The sequence below is a fragment of the Rhea pennata genome, chromosome 1 (genome assembly GCF_028389875.1).
Source record: "Rhea pennata isolate bPtePen1 chromosome 1, bPtePen1.pri, whole genome shotgun sequence".
NCBI lineage: Eukaryota > Metazoa > Chordata > Aves > Rheiformes > Rheidae > Rhea > Rhea pennata.
The window spans coordinates 94,655,012-94,677,555 of record NC_084663.1 but is presented as its reverse complement, the minus strand read 5'-3'; the positions used below and the strand labels follow the sequence as shown (position 1 = coordinate 94,677,555).

Below are 22,544 nucleotides of genomic sequence, written 5' to 3'. Positions count from 1 at the left end.
ATGTTTTCCAATGCAAATTGTGAAAAGCAGTGTCAGAGATCTTTCCATTAGTCCCAACACTGTATCAGGCTGCAAGAATGTGAAGTCTGCTGAGGCTGCTACTCACCTCAAAGCAGATCGTCTTTTCTGCTAGAAGATGTTACCATATCTCTGGTGTACAGAGATCAAAACATAGCTGGGGATCCTATGGACAAGATTTGTTGTTTTTATTTTCTCCTGTTTTGAGGAGATGGATTTGTGAAAGTGGGTCAGACAAAGCTTGGGGCTGTGTGGTGCATTGCAAATATGAACTTTGATTACCCCCCACCCCTTGTTACTAGTAGATGTCAGGGGAAAATACTCGTTAGCAGTATGATTGAAATGATTTAATACACTTTTTGCTTATAACCTTAGCTTTATAATTTTTTCTCTGCAATTAAGTATCTCTCTTAGCCAGCATGTATTAGCACATCATCCTCTGACCTTTTCTTCCTGGAAAGTGTGTTCAGGAGGCAGGACAGTAGTCACAAAATGGTTTTGAAAGTGAATTCCTGTGCAGATGTAAAGGTACAGTTCCTTTAGCAACTGTGGCAACCCAGTAAGTTTCATAGCGTATACAGTACAGTTAGCGTTCACAGTACATATCATATTCCTTCCTCACACCAAGCATACAAACAGGGGACTACTACTGACCACTCTTGGATGGCCTCTGGCCACCAACCTCTCTCTTTTCTATCTTACCTCCACTTCAGACAACTCTTGGTACTACCTCTCCCCTTCTCACAGCCTCTTCCAGCTCTTTGGGGGTGTCTCTACCTGGACGCTGACTGCAGCACCAACTGCACAATGATAGTGGTGATAGGTGGAGGTGGTCTTGGGCCCTGGTGGTAGACTATTGACTGTAGAGCCTTAAGCCAGTGCTGCTTTAGTGTCTGACAGGGTTTCTCTGACCACTGCCTTAAGATAGTTGCTTGAGAATGAGCTGAGGTACACTTCAACTCAAAACCTAAGCTTGCTTCTGTTAGTGCAGTTTGGCTAAGGGATAACAAGGAAGGAGGAAAATCTCAGCTCTTTTTGCTGTTTGGTTGCACCTGGAGAAAGTGGTTGTGGAGATCTGACTGCTGGCTGGACTTATTTATCCCCCTGGCATTGTTTGGATATAGCCCTCTGGCTCTGGCTTTGCTTTCACCTGTCAACTGAAGGTGACAGTACCAATGCCAAGAGTTTATGAATGTGCCCTTGGAGCTTTGCCTGGCCAGCTGGCAGCATATATCATCAGCCAAGCCTCCTCCACTACAACTTTGGATGGGAGATCGTATCATTACATACAGCCATCCCATCTCCAGGACGGCAAGTGAATTCCAGCCCCATCCACTGTCCTCTTTGCTATTGAACTAGAAAAGAAGGGTATCAGTCATCCTCTTTTAATTTACCAGAGGACAAAATAAAGTTCCTCACGTTCCCCTCTCTTTTTTTTCTCCCCCTTCCATGAGGGTCTCCTTTCAGACACCCTTTGAAGAGCACAGCTGTGCCCACTGGACATCACAGCTCAGGAGGAAGAAGACAGCTCATTCTGGTGCTGGATACTTACAAGGGAAGGGAGAGAATAAAAGGAGAAGGAGCCTACCAAGCAGGATCGGTCCCAACAGGAAAGATATTAGAGGCAGATTTAGATACTGTTTGTAGTGAAGGCTGTTAGCATTCCTCTGAATATTTGTACACCTAAACATTAGTTTTGATTGTACTAGAACATAAAGCGTGTTGAGTCAGATCTGCTTCTCTTCCTACGCTAATGGCATGCTCATATTTATCGTAATAATGATATTGGCATTTTCCATTGACCTCATAATTTTTGTGCAAACAAATCTGCCACTGATTCATATAACAAAGATCTTTCAGGCTCAGTTCTGGAATGGAAATGTGATGACCTTCCCACAGAAATCAGAGTGCTGCCTGCAAGCAAGTTAGTCCTCTGCTACCCCTGGCAATTCAGTCACACTCCAGCTCCTCTTCAGAAAGAATTTCTTTGCGAATTCTTTATTTGTAGGCTAAATTCAGGCCTGCATCACTTTTCTTTTAAACCCTCCAAAATGCCTTTAGCAGGCATCAAATAACTTTGCGGAAATAACATTTTCCCACACATTAACAGAGAACAGGTACCACAAAAGTGTCACAAGAACTAAGTTGATTCACTAAGTAATTAACCAAGGGAAAAGGTGTATAAAGAAGTATTTTTCCACTTTTCTATCAACATAAACATTTATTCCCCAAAAAGTTGTTGCCAGTTTTAGACCGTACTGATCGCTCTTATACAGTGAAGTCCTTTGCTTACTGACAAACTTCGTGAATGCCTTTTCACTAATAGCCCTCATGTAAGAGCCTCTTCTTGAAGTTCTTGCAACAAAAACCTGCTGTATGAATCTGGATTATTACACAGCCCAAGTTGCTATTCCAGCATGATCCCTTAATTATTTTTTGCTAAAGAGTCTTAGAACTACCAGAAATGTATTTTTTGTGAAATAAATGGTATTTATTATATGCTCCAAACAAGTTAGCACTCAACACTCTGCACATACATTACTAAACAAACATCAGAAAAAAAGGACGACTGGATGATCTGCTGCAGAGTTGGAAGTAAGCAACATCAGAACTTTCTTCAGCACAGAGGTGATTTAGCAATCTCATAATCTTTGTACATTTGTAGCTTGATGTATGATACTGTTTAATTAGTTAGTATTTAAGAAAATGAAGACCTGAACAAAGTTCAAGAATCTACCCAGCTGTTGTGGCTTAGATGAACTCACTATGACTTAATGACCTCTTTTGCCCTTTGCTTGCTGTTAATCTAGAACCCCTCTACCTTTCTTCACATGCCTCTGCTGAGACTTTTGCACAGTGTTTCTGTTAGGAAGAAATTTTTGATGCTATCACATTGGTGTTTGGACCCTTCAATCAAATGGACTGTTCTGCACTATTTCTTCGGGGTACCATTCCTGTGTGTTTGCCTTGCATGAAGCTACAGTGATGCTGCATTAGAGGGAGAGCGTGTGTGTGTGTATACGCACCAGTGCTATATCCATGAGCTCCAGAGTATCTTGACATAATAACAATCTCTTCGTGTTTCAGTCTGTACCACTGTATCATGATGTCTGTGTGACCTGAAGTGTATTAGGATCTCCTTACAGGCAAACATGCCATGCTGTACTTTATCCAGGTTTTTTCTCTTAAGAATCATAACAGTTTAAAACAGAGATGAGGAAAGACTTTAGCCGTGTGTGGTTTTAAAAGGAGAAGCAATACAAGATCATTTTAAACATTGATTGTTTTGTTGTTGTTGCTGTTTGCAACAAGCCCTGCTTTTCCAGGTTCGTAACCATGAATCTATGTTTTCTGATATTGTATAAAATAATGCAGATAAAACATTACTCATCCCATCTAAATGCACACCTATTTAGGTGATCATTATGCACCTAGTCACACATCTATTCTTTAGTTACCTTCAGAACAAAACAGTTTATTTGCTTGGCAGTTGCTTTTTGCATTAATTTAAACAGGTAAATTCAGACAATGACTATTCTGTTGTACATGCAGATCTACTCATATTTTTCCATTTCCTTTAGACTCTATAATGACAGATAATGTTTTGAAGTTGAGAATCTCCTTCTTCTACCCTACCTTAAACCTTGATACTGGTGTAGAAAACCAATCTAGTAAAAAAATCATTTTTGGTCCAAGTCATCAAATATTATTCACAAATTATTATAAAAACAAACTGAAGAGATCTTACCTTAGCTCAGGAGACTTAATGTTTGCTGTATTCCAGGCAGTTCCCCCTACTTATTCAGCTGAAAAGCGAAAATCCACTTGAATTTAAAAAAATAAGTCTTTAAATAAGAGAAAAGTGAAGGATTTGAGGAATCCTCCTCTGAGATCCTGTTCCACTTGTTTTAGCAAGTTGCAAGCACCTAGATCCAACAGTAGCTGAGAGTGACTTTCCTCTCTCCTGGTGTTCTGTGGGCTGCAAATCTGCCAGAGCAGACCTGAGACAGTGCTGCAAGGGAGAGGCAGTGGGGGGGACCTTGGCACCGAGTTGGACCAAACTCTAAATATAACTCAACCCACTTTCCGTGCAGTTCTCTTCATACTCTGAAAGCAGATGACCTTGTCAGAAAACTGACCTCACAGCCTGTCACTCTCTACAAAGAGAGGATCTGAGGGAACAGGACTAAACTGTAAGAGGACAGAAAAGCAATCAACCATCTGCTTGCAGCAAATGAATGTAGGTATGAGCTCTATTTTTATGGCAGCTGCAACTGATAGAATCGTAATGTGCTTTATTTGATCATTTTGGCAAATGTGTTGCATGCCAGTTCATAAAAAACCTGTATAGATGAGAAATTGCTTTGTAATTTCTAGCCTTAAGTAGAGATCCCTGACATAGGGGAAAAGGTGACAGTCTTTCTTCTTTCAAAATATTAACTCAGCAAGGTAGGTAGTATTTCCCATTAGTGTTCATTCATATGTGCAAGGCTTCTATCTATAAAAAGCTGTCCTTCCTTTCACTTACTCTTATTGTGAGATTTTTGGAAGAATGCAAGTTAAATTGACAAATGTATATACCAGTATTGTATAAATTAGAGATGCTAGAGTAGCTTGGGAGGGCAGTGCAACCTGCAGTGTCTTAGACCAAAGTGCAGAGTATAGTGTAGTGTATGCAGAAAGTAAGCAAAAGAATAAGAAGTGTAGAAATATAACCTTTTGGGTCTTGGGTAGGGAACTGCTTTTCAACAGATGTTTTATAATCTACGGAGTTTGCCAGTCTAACTCTCTGTCATAACATGGCAGGGTGTTTTGTTCTTAACCTCAAGTAGAATTTAACTTGATACAGATCAACCTGATACTCTGACAACCAGGGACCTGATACTGCTATGACATATGATGACCTCTGAATAAAAAAAAAAGATAAGGAAACCTGAACAACTCAAAGTTTTCTTTTACGTTTTGTGTTAAGACATGGTGAAGAGTTGGAATACAAGCTTGTTTGCAGTATTATTCTTTGTTGTGATGTGATTCTTTTTGTGACACTTAGCTAAGTGCATGCCACATTATATGCACCTGTGAACTTTTTAGTGTTGAGGGAGAAAAAGGAAAAAATGTTGGGACTGTGAGATTTTGATAACCTTATAATATCGATGTGTATGCCTGCAAAATATCCATGAGCCAGAAAGACTTGAATGATATAAGTGGTCAGTAAAATATCAATATATAGCTATGAACAAGAATGCAATTTGGGCTGTTCATTTTTTGAAAGTATGTTCTATATTTTTATTGAAGTATATTATTTTTGGCAAGTTCTACTATGTAATTTTATCATGATCTATTGGCTTCAAGTCTGTAAGGTCAGCCAGACTGTGTATTACCTTCCCAACAAGCAGAGAGAGATGTCATATCTGGGACCATACCACATTCCTGGGCAAAACTTCTCTACAGTCAGATCTAGACTGGAGTCCACTATTTGAGTAGTTTTGTGGATTTGTCACAAGTAACTACCCATTTCTGCCCCTGATTAACGAAAATAAGTATTTGTTAGGAGTGAATACTATAATTGTAATGAAGAATGTTGCTATTTGACTTTGGAGAGAAGACCTGAAAAAGGAGTGAGTCTGTCTCCAGCTAGAGAAACGTTGGTGACATACCAGGGCCATGGAAGTACTGAGATTCTAGATCATCGTGACACCTACACTCCAGGTTGGTAGACCTCATAGTCCAGGGCAACCTGACTGCTTCCAGCTCCACATGCCACTGCGATGTCTGCCCCTCTTGTCCATGCCGGGACATGGGTTCTGAAATCACTGCAGAATTGCTGATCAAGAGCAGGAAAGAGAGAGGAAAAGGAGAGAATACGTATTCCTTCTCCCCGGCTCCAGTTGGTGCTCTTCTCCTTCTACAGCAAAGAGCTGAAGCAGTTTCCATACATAAGCAATAAGTAGTTCTTAGGAAAAAAAAGGGGGGGGAGGGGGAAATTCCAGTCCCAGTGCCATCTTATCTGTCAGACCTTACCACTGGCTGCAGCTTCCCTAGGAGTAGGTACTGGCTGTCACTCACCAAACCAGATTGTCTAGAAGGCAGCCTGCATTGAGGGAGTTTCCTTGGCTCTACCTGAGGCCCCTGAAAAGAGCACCCTGTTCCTTTGTACATGACATTTTAGGAGTAGTGTGAGCTTTAGTGGCACTGCAGTACTTTCCATTGGTAACTGCGTTGTGAAGGACTCAGTGGCATTGCCTGTCACTAGTGCAGAAAGCTGCTCTGGACATTCTTGAGATAGGGCAGTTTGTTGGTTGATATATCTGCAGCATACTAAAACATGATTTCATGATCTTACACCAGGTGGTAGCAGAACTTGCACGGAAAGAAAGAGTTTAGTCTGTGGGAGAGCATCGCATGATGCTTTTCATTTCTTGGGTTCTGTTACCTATGATGTATTGAATAATAAGTAATAAGGAGGACCTGTGTTTTTGATGGTTTCCTTTCAGCGACTTTACCCAGCATAGTTCCAACCTTTCACATGTAGATTGCATGAGCTCCTGAGACCCCATCATTCATGTTGCAAACATATTCACTTAGGAAAGACTGCTGTACTAAAATAAATGTTTTCCTGTTCACTATTCTGATGAAACAAACAGAAAATTTTTTATATCAGTGAGGCTTACATTTTCCCAGTTGATGAGATGCTTCAGTAGGTTATCGTTATTTTTCATCTAGAGCCACACCTGCGGATTTTTTTTTCTTTTTCTTTTTTTTTTTTTTTGGGGGGGGGGTGGGGGGGTAAAATGGCTGGTTTATTTGGATGCTTTTCATTACCAGATAAATCTGTAATGTGTAGAGCTGGAAATTTATTGGAAATTTCTTTTATTGACTGTGAGTTTTAGCCCTCCTTACAGAACCTTTTGGAATTTGCTCCTTGCAGTGAATCAAGCTGATCTGTGTTTGTGGTACCATCTGGTAAATGATGAGACTCTAGAGCAGATGAAGTGTTGTTGTGTAGTAGGTCCTAAGAACATAGGAACAGTAATACTTTGCCAGGAACTGTGACGTGCACCTCTTCTAAATGATTATTTTGGAAAAGGGTGATTTTTGCTTACATGGATAAGGTGTGCTGGGTGGTTTGGGAAATTAGTTTTCAGGAGTGGGTTTTACAGCTGTTTGTGTGTATAGGGCTGTAGATGTTTCCTGGTGAAAAGGATTTAAGAGTAACTGTATTAGTTCTTCAAGATGAATGGAGCTGTATTTCATTTCATCAGCAGTATGTATGCAGTTTCTTTTTAAGACCAGTTTTGCATGAGTTTCCTGTCTATAGCACCAAATGGGAAGTATAGTAGGGAATCAGGCCCTAGTCAGTACCTAGCTTTTCCCAGACTCAAGAACTTGTGGTTTTTCTTACAGTGCTGGTTGGTCTTTCTGCTTCCTTGCAGACCATTTTTCTCTTTGACAGTCTCACCTTCTTGGATAGCATTTACTTCAAAGGGATTTGGGGCTAGCTTCTCTAGATCCCAGGCTCTTTCCTTTCTCTAATGCCTCTGTTAAGATTGATAGCTATTTCAAGCTGACCTGAAGCCCACATATGATCGTGCATTCTGTAACCAGTATTTGTTAGTCGATTTTTCTTCGATTAAGTCCAAATTCCTAGACACTTGTGGTTGTTTAAAGATTCTGTGGAACATTTTACAAGGCCAGATATGTGAACCACAATGTCCTGGCCAATTTCCAACATGGTCGTCTATATTCTAATTTTCCCCATTCCCTTGCTTTTTAGAGTTGGATTTAGTGTCCTCCTCCTATTATAAATCATTGCACAGTTTTGCTGTGCAACATGCTAGCACACTTTTGAGTGGTTTATGAAGTGGTTGTAGGGTATATATGCTTGGCATGTCAGGAAGAGAAGTCCTATTTAAAATGTTAAGTATTTAATTTAGTATTATTTTAACTTTCATCCAGTACATAAGTAAACAGCCAAATACCATGCTACTTGCAAACAAACAAACAAACCATAACAAACAGCCTTTCATTTCCTCAACTTTCTAGGAAAATGTGTTTAAACTGAACTTGGAGATTTAAAGAGCTCATCTGAAGTTTCAGAATAAAGGGTAATTTTTGAGAGAAAAAAATCTAAGTGTAACGAGGAGTTTACTGTGGGTTGCAGCTGTCACTTGAGCCTTCACTTGTGGTGTCATTGGCCTAAGAGTACTGAAGCTGATGGCATAACTGATTTGCACTCTGTGCTGAAGTATAACTATATCTTCAGGCTACGGCTGCTCTTGTTTCATGGGCCTGTCACGAAGAAATTAAGTTGGATGACATATAAGAAAATAGCCTGTCATATTCCTAACCTGTTGAGTGTTTGTGTTTGCCCTTTGCCTGCTGCAAGTTTTAAAATTACAGTGAATAAATGAATATTGAATCCCTTTCCCTTCTTTCCTTGATGATGATGTTATTCTTTATGAGACAGCAATAGAACATCATACAGAATATCAGATTCAACCATTGTCTTCTAGGAGAAAAAGCTATTTTATTAGAAGAAGGGCATCCTGCTACTTTTGTGTCTAATCAGTCTTTTACTATCATTTTCTCATGTGTTTCTCTGGTCTTTTGCCCCCAGGTATGACTTTTTTCTTTTCTTCTGATTCACTTCTAGACAGCAAGACACGATGTGGCAAAAAGGGGGTTGGAAGTACCAGGTTTTAATATAGAAGAGAGAGAGGTTGAAAAATAAGGGCGAAAGGAGAGGTAGTTGTTAGAAATGTTCTGTGAGAGATTCTTTGCGTGGCACGGTCTGACAGACAGTCATGTCTCTGCGCTAAATGTTTCCTATCGTGTCAGAGCATTTCGAAAGTTGCTTTGAAATGTTCCCATGAAGATCATTCTTTTTTGCTGCAGTGGGCTGTGCTTTCAGTTTAAATTACCATTCAGTGTACAAAAGAGGGACTTTTACCAAATATCCTACTACCAGATTTGTCTGGCAGTTGGGTTGTGGTAGATATATCTTCAGAACTAGCCAGGAAAAGTGTTTATGTTTTGATAAGACTGTTGTATTTACAGGACATACTGTAATTTTTGGAAATTTGGCCAATATTTGGAAATTATTATGTTGGAGTCCCAGAGACTGCAGTAAGCTTTGCCTTGGCACAAGCTTAGGCAAGGTGGAATAGGAAGGAGCTTAAGCTCTCTGGCCATTACCTAACAGGGCCAAATTTAAGCTCTTTGGATTTATTTCTTGGTAGAACTTTACCTGTTCTTACTGTGTCACGTATTGCGTGCCCCGTAGGTATGCCTCACAAGCGTACTTTAAATTGCCTTTAAAAAAAAAAAAAAAAAAAGTGTTTTGGCAGGGAAAGTCTGCAGTTCGAAGTGTCCTTGCAGACAGGAAAGCATACTGTACTGGTGGGAAAGGCTGGTCTTAGAAAAGGAATTCTTAATGTTTGCAGGTGAGAAAGAAAAGCGGTGACCAGACTGGGGGAAACAGTGGTTGGGTTTAGGATGATAGAGCACTGGCAGGCACCTTTTGTCATTATCATGGAGATTATCTCAACCTAAACATAGAGGCAGCTTTAATATGTTCTCTTACTGGTTTCTAAGACTGCATCTTGTTTTATTGCACTGTTTAAAATGGTTTGGCTAATCCTTGTTCGAGGAGGTAAAGGGATGTTTTTTTTTTTTCTTTACTGTGATTTTGATTTCTCAGTAGTGCCACTGCAAATGATACGTGGCCAGTCATGGGAGAGTCATTCACCTTTCTGAGGGTACTAGTGGACCCTTTCTGGTTTAGTCACAACAGCTTCAGAAAGGAGAGGGATTGTATTCTCAGTAGCTCCATGTGGCAAGGCTGGAGTGGAGGCAGAAAAAGGTTTCATAGTTATTGCTTGCTCAGTTGCCTTTAAACGAAGGGCTAAAGGGAATTTGACCTATTATTAGGCTTCACTACAAGAAAGATCAGAACTTTTCATTGCCTATAGAGAATGAACTTGGAGAGGATTGGCCTGGTAGTCATGAAAGAGATGCTGCTTCTGGTAATAGCAGTGCCTATGACATGTGGATGAGTAATTTGGATTCAGTTCAGGAGACAGTTTAGACTACCTTTTCCCTATTGCTATTACACACCGCTGACTTCAGTGCCTGCTTCTCCCATGGCTAAGCAAAAACTGTGCCTTCCTTCTGGCAGGCTCTTTGTCTGTCTGTCTACCTCTTTCCAGTTGTAAGGCAAGTACTTCAGTTTGGAGTGCTTTAAAATATTTAAATGACAATTTTTTTTTTTTCATAGTTGATCAGCCCCCAGTCAGGCCTATTTCATTTAAAAGACCTCATCTGTTCCTTTGGATACCAGTGGGCTTCCTGGCTGGGCCAAGGAGCTTCATGTTTCCTGCTGCCTTGAGGAATGATGCCAGAATGATGTTAAAATGCTGTCATCACCACTTTTAGGACAGTCACTATGGTCAGCCCTGCTGTAGTGGCAAGAGGATGCCTTTTAACTGAACTAAGACAAACAGGGTCCTGGGAGCTGGTTTTTGCTGACAGCTGTTTCACTGAAAAGAAAGTTAATTGACGTTGCACTATATATACCCAATGTGACTCACAGGGGAGTTGAAATGAGAAAAGTTCAAAGAAATGCACTGACATGCAGAGTGATAATAATTTGATTCACTGAAGATTTAGGCCAATTTTTAATGACAAAAGTATGAAAATAATGAGAAAGATTTAAATTGCTTTCTCCTGCCTTCCCTCTTTCCTCATCTCTTTCCTTGCTTCCAAAGAGAAGGAATCTGAAATGACAGGTGAGGAAAAAACTGGAGAACCACCCAACACACTTGGCATTTTACCCAGAATCAAATAGTTCTGATTCTGCTGAATTTAAAGCTGGAGCCCTGAGAAATAATTTTTCTTCAAACTAATGAAAACAGAGTAAAACAGTACTGTTTAATCAATCAATAAATAAAAGGATAGCACTCAAAGCTGCCTGAAATTAATCCATCACATTGTGACGGAGCTGAATGAACCTTGCCCACCTACAGAGTAATAATTAGCACATATATTTTTCCTGCAATGTTTCTTAAACTAGGAGGCTAACATAGTAAATAAAAAATTCAGGTCTTTGTGTTAAAAAATGGATAAAACAGGCCCTATCCAAAATTTCTTATGTTCTGATTTTAGATATGAGACAATTTTAGGACAGTCAGAAGTGGGTGGAAGCCAGGGGAAAAAGAAAGGGAATGACAAAGTTTGCAATAATAAATCACATACAAAGTTTGTTTTTGTGTAAGCACATGTAGTTGAATACCGATGTGTAGGACTGATGAGTACAAAAGGGAAAATGTAGGACTTTCTGTAATAGTTCAGACCCATGGACTCTTCTGATCCCTGGGATGTCTCTGATTGTTGGCTATGCCACCTACTTAAAATAAAAGTTGAAGGAATCTCCCTTTTGGATGTGTAAGGCAGGTTCCCTTCAAATTCTGCTGTAGTGATTAATTTAACTACAAGAAGTGAACTTTTCCTTTACTGCTCCTTATCGCTTTGGGTCTGCTGGATGTCAAATAAATGTCCATTCTCATGAAGCTTCCAAATCAAAAACTAATGGAAATGATTTGCTTAGATGTCTTGGGGTACCTAAGCAAGAGAGTATTTTTCTAACTCAAAACTACACAGTTTTTATTGTGTAAAAACAGTAACTGTTTTTAATTACGTGCTCATTTGTTGTTCCTGTATTATGAAAAGTGGTAAACAGCATGCCTCTTTGTCTCAAAAAAAGAAAAGAAAAGAAAAAAAAAGTGTTCTCTTCATCCTCTCAATGAAGAACTTCCGATGCCTTGAATCATTTTTTGTTTGCTTCCTTTATTTCAATGATTGAATGGCCAGAACTGTAAGTCACATTTTCCAAAGAATTGTAAGATCATTTTCTGTTCCTTTCCAGTTGTAACATTTTGTTTATTTTGTGGCATTATGATCCTAGGAGAATTTCACTTTCTCAGTCAGTCTAGCATAGTTGTGAAAAGAATTGTTTATATTGTGGTCACTTTATCTCTTTTAATGATCACTTTAGAGTAGGAAAGTGGCATGTAAAGATCAAAAGACTCATTAATGATGATCAGCCTAGCAAACACAAATTTATATGTAGCAGGTAATATGAACAAAATTACGTTCATTTAATAGCGTGTGTCATGAACTCAAGCATCGTTAATCTCTTGTCTGCCTATAAAAATACTGGAATAAATGACCAGGCAAATATAACTTCTTCATGACTATAGTAGCTAATAAAGGTGATGATTGAAGGAAACCTGTTAAATTATACCTATCTGTGTGACTTTTTATTTGTGTGTGTGTGTATAAATACACACACAGGTGTATGTGTGTTTAGATATGTGTGTGAGTGTGTATGTATTTAGTATACTTATTGATGCACTCAGGTATATGTATATTTAATTTGAAAGAAATTTGAAACCATTGCATTGAGTGACTTCAGAATAATGTGATCAATAAGAAAAATGAATAATTCTGTGTGTGTGTGTGTGTGTGGTAAACATAAATGGCTTTTTTCTTTTCGGCACAGTTCAAAATACATTCAAATATAAGTATCTAATGACTGGGGAAGCCTGTTATTAGTTGTCTGTGTGACATCCTGCTGATGTAATACCACAGAATAAAGTGAAGAACTCTCGAATTTGCATTTATTTATCTGTATCAAGAGCACTCTGTGGCAGTTCTGCATCCTTTTAGGACCTTGTGGATACATACATTGCAGGAAAGCAGCCACAGAGGGCTGCTGTTGTAAGTAACCTCATCCATCCTGCAACGTCTTCAATCAGTGACTGCATATCTGATGGTTTGCCCAACGAGAGAAATGAAAGTCATCACTGTATTAATCGATTAGATTCTGTATTTGTACCAGCTTGTTATTAGGGAAGGATTTGTTTTCTTTCCTATTCTGGCAGAGGGAGGAATCTTCTGTGTAGTTGGACACCTCGAAACAGGGCAGGCAGCATTACCCCAATGTAAACACGTCTGGAATCTGTGAGCTGGATGCTTCTGCATTTATTCACATCTAATTATATTTTACTATATGAATTACCCCACTAACTTCCAACTACTTGTTTGCGGAGTGAGATACACTGCTCAGTGTGAGCGAGCGTGGCAGAGCCTGGCCTCGGATACTTGGACACACCCAGCAAAATGCTCTTGTCATCCCTGGAGTTGAGGTAGTGTCACAAATAATCACTGCTTGAAGCTATCTGCTGTCTCACTGGGGTATGACTGACTGTTTCTCTAGAGCAGATGAGAAGTCCTACCAGTGTATGAAAGAAAGCTGCTTGGATACTGCAGGAAGATGCTCAGATTAGAAGTGTTTTCAGAGGTGTTTATTGAATCTGGGGCCAGACTCTTCTTGCCCTCTTCTTTCATTTCTAGCTGAAAGAGAAGGACGTTGCATCACGACGTGCAGTCCAAAGTTCAGATGGGCAGTGAGCAGGTGGTACATTGTTTGCCAGGTTATATCATGGAAACCATTTGTCCAGTTTTAGATTGCTATTACTAGCAGCGTATCTTTTAGTTACAAGAGAAGAGGTTATTTAAAACTTAAAGGCTCCTCCTCTTTGCCTTTCAAAGCATGCCAATTGGGATTTAAAAAGGAATGCTTAAAGATCGCACTCAATTTTCCCTGAATCTTTCTACTTTTGTTTATTTACAGTGCAAGGTAAATACATTGAGAAGGAGCTGACTCAGTATTTCAGCTGGATGAGATACAGATTTATTCAGTTATGGATACTTAGAGCTAAGGAGAACCTGAGCACGAGGAACGAAGAGGGCACTGGTTCTGAACTGTTGGGTACTTCATTTGTGTAATCCATCCTGAGCCTGCTTGGATGCAGTGCATCCAGGGCTTTGGGCTGTACTGCTGGTACGAGTAAAAGCTGGTAACTGCTCCAGCATCTCTGGAGTCAGGACAGAAGATACAGGAGGGTGATGTACCAAGGTACCTAACGATCTGTCAAACCCAGAAGTTGTTCCACCAAAATGCAATGTAAGAAATTTGCTGGAGAAAGAGTCATATTGGGGGAAGCAAGCCCATGGTTCAGTAATAATATCAAGTCGCCAAGGCATGCTTAAACATATAGCTAAGCTCCCCTATTTGCTGTCTGCTCTTTGCAAGTTTAGCATGGCAGCAAATCAGTGACTGACAGTCTGTGACCACTCAAGAGCCCAATCCCACGTGGTTACTTCCCAGCTGATGTGCGGATGCACCTCCTATATCTTCTGTCCTGACTCCAGAGATGCTGGAGCAGTTACCAGCTTTTACTCGTACCAGCAGTACAGCCCCAAAGCCCTGAATGCACTGCATCCAAGCAGGCTCAGGATGGATTACACAAATGAAGTACCCTGAGCAACTGTGGGTGTACACATTTCAAGTAGAAATGCACTGTCCACTTACCTGCCTCATCTCTTTCGTATCTGCTTGGTGCCCCCACTTCCGTGGGGGATACTGCTTTACGCATGGGAGGATGCAGGGGCTTTGCAGGGTGGAATTCTTCTTCAGGATGTCAGAATACATCGTGATCCTGCAGCGAGCAGCAAACAAGTGCTTATAATTCTTTCCTGGCCTGCGTTTTGGTCTGAACAGAGTTCATGAACATATTTAGGTAACCCCTTCGTTTAGGATTGGTTAGTTGTATTGGACAGAAAGCAAGTTCTCATTTCAGTCCCTGCTCTGCTTTTAAGGCTGTTGCAGTTTGCCAGAAATCTGATCTATACCAATAAGATTTCATGACAGACGATATACAATCTGCTAAAATATTCACTGATTTTCTTCAATTGCTAGTTCTCAAGTTCCCAGGCTTTTAAAACTCTTTCAGAGCTGTCTCAACCCAGTTTAAGGATGCTTACTGTTACACAGGCTCTTCAAAGTGTGAACAGGAATGGAAGTTAAAAGATAGTACTTTCCGGGCATAAATACTTAAAACAAGCTGTTAGCCATTTTGTTGCATTAGGATTTTCCAAGCCACTGCCTTATTGCCATGCAATGTGCAGTGTTGTAGCTATGGAGGAATAAAGATTCATTTTTTCCCCTTCTTACCCTTTACTCTCCACTTTACCTTTTGTTTTTCAGCAGGTGCATACTTTGCTTCCATACTTTGGGTGTTGCTTAAGGAATTGTACTGTTGCTATTCAAAATAAGTAGTTTCATCTTTAAACTGCAGAGTACAGGAGACTTCCACGAAGACTGAACAGCTGGTTGGAGGAAGGGGAGGCATATCTCAGAGTGTTCCAGGAGCAAAAATTGAATTTTTCAGTTCTCACCATCCTATTAGCCAGTTAATTCAGTCTCCAGCAGAGAGTTCTCTATTTGAATGCAAAGTCTTTTAAAGTGAGAGGCTAATATAGCAGTCTGAGGGGGCCTGTGGATATTTTTTTTCCTCCAACTCTCCCTGTTAATGAAAGAGATGAGGCAGATAAGTGGACAGCATCTTAATCTAAAGAGTTTTCTTTGAAAACATTAGCATCTTTTAATGTTGTGGACATTCTGCTTGAAATGGAGGAATAGTACCTTTGCCTAATTATTACCAGTAAGAGTCTTACAACTAAAAAATGGGCTCATGGAAAAAGTCTGTATTTATTTTTATGCAGTTGGACATTTTACCATTAGGATTTTTACTCTTAGAGATAATTAGTAAGGCTTTTAGGACTTTTAGCTGGAGACTGGGAGTTTTTCATGCATGTGTGTGAATGTGTATTGGGTTTTTTTTCTTTCCTCCTTCATCTGCAAGATTTGTCTTTGTAGGAGGAGGTGACTCATTCCAAGAGAAATGTCAGCAAGATTAGCAGAAAAGCTGTTTTCTAAGTGAATCTTTGGTTCACAGAGCCATTGCTTTTTTTAAGTTTCTAGCAGCAGTGCTGTTGCTTGGTTTTTTTGGTCTGATGATTTGCTGAGATAGGTCTGCAATTGTGTTTGGTCAGTGTAGTGTTGTGGAACCTGGGTTGTTTTACTCATCCTGAAATAAAGCAGAGATGTCATGGATCTTGAGACATTGTAATTTATCAGAAAAATCCTTTTTTGTTGTTCACTGCCTAGCTCAATTCAACTGAGATTTCTGGAAATATTAGATATTTCTACCTGTGATTCTGCAGATGGTACCAGCTTTGCAGGATTCCAGAAAGCTAAGGAAATCTGTTGCCTCCATGAGCCAGCAATGTGCCCTTGTGGCCAAGAAGGCCAATGGTCTCCTGGGGTGCATTCGGAAGAGTGTTGCCAGCAGGTCGAGGGAGGTGATCCTGCCCCTCTCCTCAGCCCTGGTGAGGCCTCATCTCAAGTACTGTGTCCAGTTCTGGGCTTCCCAGTACAAGAGAGACATGGAGGTACTGGAGAGAGTCCAGCATAGGGCTACAAAGATGATCAGAGGGCTGGAGCATCTGCCCTACAAGGAACGGCTGCGAGAGCTGGGCCTCTTCAGCCTGGGGAAGAGAAGACTTAGGGGTATCTTATCAATGTGTACAAGTACAAGGGAGGGTGTCAAGGGGACAAGGACAAACTCTTTTCAGTTGTCCCATGTGACAGGACAAGAGGCAATGAGCAGAAACTGAATCACAGGAAGTTCTGCCTGAGCGTGAGGGGGAATTTCTTCCCTGTGAGAGTGACGGAGCACTGGCACAGGTTGCCCAGAGAGGTTGTGGAGTCTCCTCTGGAGATCTTCAAGGCCTGCCTGGACGCAACCCTGTCTACCATGCGCTAGGTGGCCCTGCTGAGCAGGGAGGTTGGACTAGATGATCTCCAGAGGTCCCTTCCAACCTTACTGATTCTATGATTCTATGAAATGCTGTGAAGAAGAGGGGAAAATTGGACCTCTTTTTAGGTAAATGTCAAATACTAGTAAAGTGATACTAATTTATGGTACAGCTGTGCTTATTGCCAATCTTAGGATTGTATTATTGTGACAAACCTTCAATTGAAGATATTATCCCTATTTCTGAATGTGAAGGTAGAAGATGGATTTAAAAAACAGTAACAAAACTCCTTTTTTTCTCATCAGATCCGTCAGATGATGAAGCTAGTGAGAAGACAAGTGATGAGAGGAGAGCAAGGCATCAGGATTCAGATTCCAAACCTGCTGTAACAAAGAAAAGAAAACAGGTTTGTAAATTTAGTAATTGTAGAACACAGAGATGATAATGCATAGTGAAATGTAGTCCCTTCTTTTTTAGTAAGGGGGCATTTTCTTTACCTTTTGTCTGATCTTTTTGCGTAGTAAGATCCTTTTATAAAGTGATTTTGACTTATTTGGAAGTCATTGAGTTCCAGTGCATTTCAGTAATAGCTTCACTCTTATTTTGTTTAAACTGAGATTGCTGAGCCTGCCTCCTTTATTCTAGTGATAAAAGCCTGAGTGGTGCTGCCTGACTTCCTCTCCTTGTACATGTGAGATCTTGGAAGCTGTACTTCAAATGTTTTGCAATGTCTCCACCCAAATATGACTCCATTGAAATGTCCAGCTGAGGAAGAATTTAGGTCCACGTGGATGGATGTTTCCATAGCCTTGCACTGCTAAAAGCTTCCTCTAGGACCAGTAGGAGCTATAATGCTCAGAACTACATGGAGTATACCCAGGAAAAAGCAGTGATGTCTTTGACAGACAGCCTCCCCCTAAATTTAGTAGAAAAGAATTATTTTAAGCTTAGCTGATTTTAAGAAGTCTCTTGTTTGGATGTAAATTTCTTGTGTATTCCTGGTATCATATAGGAGAATGGATTGAATGGCTGTTAAGGAGCTAAAACGACATTGGAGGCTCCGTCTCCTTGAGATCAGTGTAAATTTTGACCCAGGTCCGTACTAAATAAAAGCCTTCACTCTTTGATGCGTAGGCAGTTGACCAGGTGAAAAACATTTGTAGTAATACTCTCTTTTGTAACAGAGAAGTACAAGCAGCACAATAAATGTGCAGTACTAATTAACTATTCTTTTGGATGTCTGTCTCGGGCATCCAAGAGGTAAGCGAGCCAAGAAATCCGAACTACTTCCACATTTCCGTTAGAAAGGAGACAACTGAGCAATATGGAAGGTTATATTGCTTTTCCATGCACTGTACCTGGTGGCAGATAGTGAGGACTTCGGCTCAGCAGGGCTGCCTATAGAGCTACTTTTTATCAGCACTAGGTTCACTTATACATTTGGAACAAAATAAGCTGGTGTATCCAGTGGAGATATTTTGCTTGTTCTACAAGAATGTTGGAAAGGATAAAACTACACAGATTATCCTGCTGATTGGGAACTGGGACTGCTCACCTGTGGCCAGAACACATGCCACAGCTCTTTCTGTACAATAAGAAATATCAGTTTATATTTTGGAATGGATAATCTGATGTTAAGTCATTGTCTTACAGAGTTTTATGGCTAATACAAGCTCAATGTCATGGATGTGTTGTTGGTGGTCTTTTATAGAAAAAAAAGATCAGATACATTTACACAAAGGTAGTAATTTTGCTTTTTTGTATATTTAGCATAACCTATTTTACTCGCTCATCCCTGCCTCATTCACAATCTGGAAGCTATTCTGCAGTAGACTTGGCATGTTAAAATCAGTCAGGAGACAAGTAAATAGAATTATGAACATTTATGTTTCCAGTCTGCAAACTGTCCTGAGGCTTACAATAAAATGAATAATTTGTCTCCAATCAGAATGGAGCATTGATGTGTTTACTTTGTCACTAACTCCCAAAACCAAAGTATACGGCTGACCTAGAATGTAAACTTTCACACACACACACACACACGAGAATATTTTCACTTTACATTTGAATTTCCAGTAACTTGGCAACATGTAAAGAAAAAAAATGTATTAGAAATATAATACAGGAAATATTTTATGTTCTGTCTATGATTAACAAACAAGGAATTTATGACATTTTAGTTCCTAAATCAGTGATCTCAGCACAAATTTCCTGTTTTCTGCATTTTAAGAACTTCCTTATAAAAATAGCTAAGAACACAGAGCACAAGGGAACCATGTCAAAAACCAGTAGGTTGTCTGTTCTGTATCCTGCATAAGAAAAACATGCAAATGACTTTTTCTTAAGGGTGGCATGCAAAGACTATTGAATGAGTAGGTAGGCAACTAAGACTTATGAAAGGGTCAGAAGTTCAATATAGATCAGATGCCTAAATATTTTAAGTTTGCAAATCACCAAAAGACATGTGGATTTGCAACTATTCACCACTATTTGGTTTCTCTTACTTTTATGGCTTTATTTTTAATGTCTAAATGCAGTGGACTTGTATTTCTGGGCTAACCATGCTTATATATGTGTCATTATGTATGTGCATGTATATATATGCATATATGTATGTATGTGCTGCAGTAAAGGAGTTCTTATGCCGGTTTGAGGAAGCAAGGCTTTGCCTACAACCCTGCTGTGTACTTCTGTTGCCATTGAAAGAAAGGGCTTCATGCTGTGTTCAGAAAAGGAGCCATGACATTTGGTGATATTTTAAGCATTTGAATGAAGAGTTATCAGTGAGGAAATTTTTTTTCTCTTAGAGAACGTTTTTCACTTCTGTGGGTTTTCGTTTCTCGGACTGATACAGGTTGGGATTGCACATGGTGTTTTGCACATTTCTATGAAACAATTCACAGTGTATGTGAAGGGAAAAAATTGGCCCAAAGTGACTGAGTGACATTTTTCTGTATTCTGAAAGGCTAAAAAGCAGAGCAGTGAAGCTTCCTGGGTTAAGGAACCATTACATTTTGTGGGAAGAAAGAGACTCAGGTCATCCATTTCAGATGTTTTGATGGCTTGGTAGTGTCCCTTGACTAAATTGGTACAAAGGCTTGTTCTCTGCCTAAAATGAGTTGGAAATTGCTGAATGTGGAAATTATGATGAAACACCTGGCAAGTGATCTTTGAATATCTGTGGACAGCTGGGATGCGTAAGAGTAGAGCAAGAGTTGAAGGCAGAGGATAGCTCTGCTTCAGTCTGAATGTCTGGGAATGTTAACAGTGGGGTTAGGAATGAAGAAATGCATGGTATTCTTAAAAGCACTTGAATCAGAGTCAGGATAGAGATTTAAAAAAAAAAAAAAAAACAAAAGAAAACCAAAAAAACTTATGTTAACCCTGGAGCAACCTTAATGGTCAAGTGAGTTTCTACTTGCAGTCACTCCCTTGATTTCCAGTGGTGATCATATCTGCTTATACTTGAGAAAATCACAGGGAGTGTTTGTTGGGGCAAGGTGTGGATTTTCTCACAGCTTCTTATGGGTATGTTTTGACCCAGGTTGCAAAATGAATTCCAGCCCTAGGTGTAGAGTGCTGCTTGCACTGTAGTCAGCCCCCACCCAAACCTTCTCTGCTGGTTCCTAAGTTTCACTTCAAACCTCAGCCAGTTCCAGGACCACTTCTGTACAGTATTACTGCCTTTGCTAGCACATCACAACACTTAAAACAGGGACAAGCAAAGGTCATTCATTTATGGTGAGTGTGGTGGTACCCTGTTTTTTATAGCTAAGTTGAGGAGGGGCTAGGGGGAGAAAAGGGGAAATGTATCCAAAACATGAAAAATGAAAGCCCCAAAATGCTTCTGAGTAAAGTAATAAAGTTGTAGGAATGGGCATGAAAAAGCACAAATGTGGTGGCAAGGGCCAGAGGATGCAAGCTGTCAAAAAGTGGTCTCTTGTCAAGAAGGCAATGGAGGAAGTGCTCAGGGAGGCTTGCATACTCTATTGGCTTTTCTTTGGCACGCTTGGTCCTAAAAAGGGAACAGAGGAGCACTTTTCTAGGCCTCGGCCAGACTCGCTTTACTGCTGGTGTTTCCCCTCCAGGCCTTCCCCAGGGGCTAGTGCAGGACGGGCTGCTCCTGGGCTTTTAATGTTCCAGATGATGAGCCTTCTCCACAGTTGCTCACAAGAGTAGACTTTTCCAGCCAAATGCATGGTTGTGGCAAAGAGCTTTTACTTGCAACTCAGGCCATTTTCACATTGTTCTTCATTGAATCACCTGTTAAGTGCTAAAGCCCATGTTTGTAGATTAATTTTTGCATTTGTAATTTTCAGTTCCTAAGGCTAAAGAAGGAGAATTGCTGTGCTTAAAACAAGGAAAACCTGTGCCTTACTTCCTCTGCCTTGGACAATTTTAGAGGGCTTTCAGACGAATCCTCACCCTGGCTTCTGTGAACAGGGACTTTAGCTGACAGACCAATTCTGCCTGCTCACTCATGAACAAAAGAGAGTTAATAACAGTGACATACGTGTTGGATAAATATTATTCTGCAATGCACCATGTATTTTTCTTATGTGTATTTGACCCTGCCTGCTATGAGCAGACAAGGCAAGAATGGGGCAGAACAAATTTGACACATCTTTTCCTAAATTTTACATTACAAACATCAAAGCATGGTGTCAGAGCATGATTATTTCCAATTATTTTTTCCTAGTTCCATGATATCTTTTACCACCTGGATGTTCACATTTTAGAGTCCTATTTTAGAGTCCTATTGGCAGAATTTAGAAAAGCGATCATACACAATAGCAGGGATTAAATGCATATAATTTTTGAAAGTTCTGTTGATGTTTTTCTCTCATTTTTTTAATTTATCCAAACTTGCTTTTGACCATTTTATGGAAGTATGACTGCAAACCTGTTTGTCTCTGCTTTCCCTTCTTTTATTTTGCTTATAGTTACAACAACAGAGATCTTTATTCTGAAATTACTCTGGATTACTTGATTCCCTCTGCAAATGGGGAAGCTTGGTTTTGTTTGTTTTTCCTAAACCCAGTATGGCAATTTCCATATCCCTCTCTTACCTCCTTTGCTATTTTTTTCAGATGATCATATATGTAACATTGAGTCTTTCTTTTTTCTTTTTCTGTGCATTGCAGCCTACAGAGTGTTTTCTAACTCAGCCTGAAGAAAAACAGGAGAGCAGTGTAAAAGCAAAGAAGAGAAAGAAGGTATGAATGTCGTAGAATGTATTTGGGGCACCAGCTGTATATTCTATTATGAGAGTCACTATTCTATTATAAGAGTCACAACGCTGTGACAATGTGGAGTAGTATGGTCAAAGGTATTGCTGCCTGTTTTAGAGAAGAATATAAATTCCCACTTTTTTGACTTCACTCTGACTATTCACTCCCCATGTGAACTGAGCTGTAGCACCTGTCTACAACCTAGTCAAGGGTTGTGTATGTCTACACCCAGCTTGCAAATGTTGCCCACTGGGAAAATATAACTATATCAGAGAAAGATGGATTTTCAGTTGCTGCAGAATCTACCCTATTTCAGCTGTGTGGCTCCAACTGCTGTTACATCTCCTGAACCAAGAACTGTCCTTGTTCCCTCCTCTCATTATAGCATAGGTATATAAATAAATGCTCAGTATTGTCCCTCTGGCCATGCTTCATCCTCATCCTCAACAACAAACACATGCTGCAGTCTTAGATGGAGATTGTATGGCACCAACCAAATTTATTGTCTTTCAGGACAGACTGAAAATACTTGGCTTCCTCACAAGGCAGAGAGGTGGCTTTTTTTATGTTATG

General features: G+C 40.0%; 1 protein-coding gene across 2 annotated transcripts in view; it reads left to right on the top strand.

Moving 5' to 3' along the window:
* CMSS1 (cms1 ribosomal small subunit homolog) overlaps window positions 1–22,544 on the top strand; it is a 242,779-nt gene that overhangs the window by 205,489 nt on the left and 14,746 nt on the right. Inside the window, exons 1-3 of one of the 2 annotated variants that reach the window (XM_062595866.1) lie at window positions 4,133–4,262; window positions 17,046–17,146; window positions 21,885–21,956. In XM_062595866.1, coding sequence (XP_062451850.1) covers window positions 4,253–4,262; window positions 17,046–17,146; window positions 21,885–21,956 — 183 coding nt within the window. In that variant the 5' untranslated portion in view covers window positions 4,133–4,252. Of the gene's footprint in view, window positions 1–4,132; window positions 4,263–17,045; window positions 17,147–21,884; window positions 21,957–22,544 lie in introns of those variants that run through there. The other variant, XM_062595855.1, reaches the window with a different exon arrangement.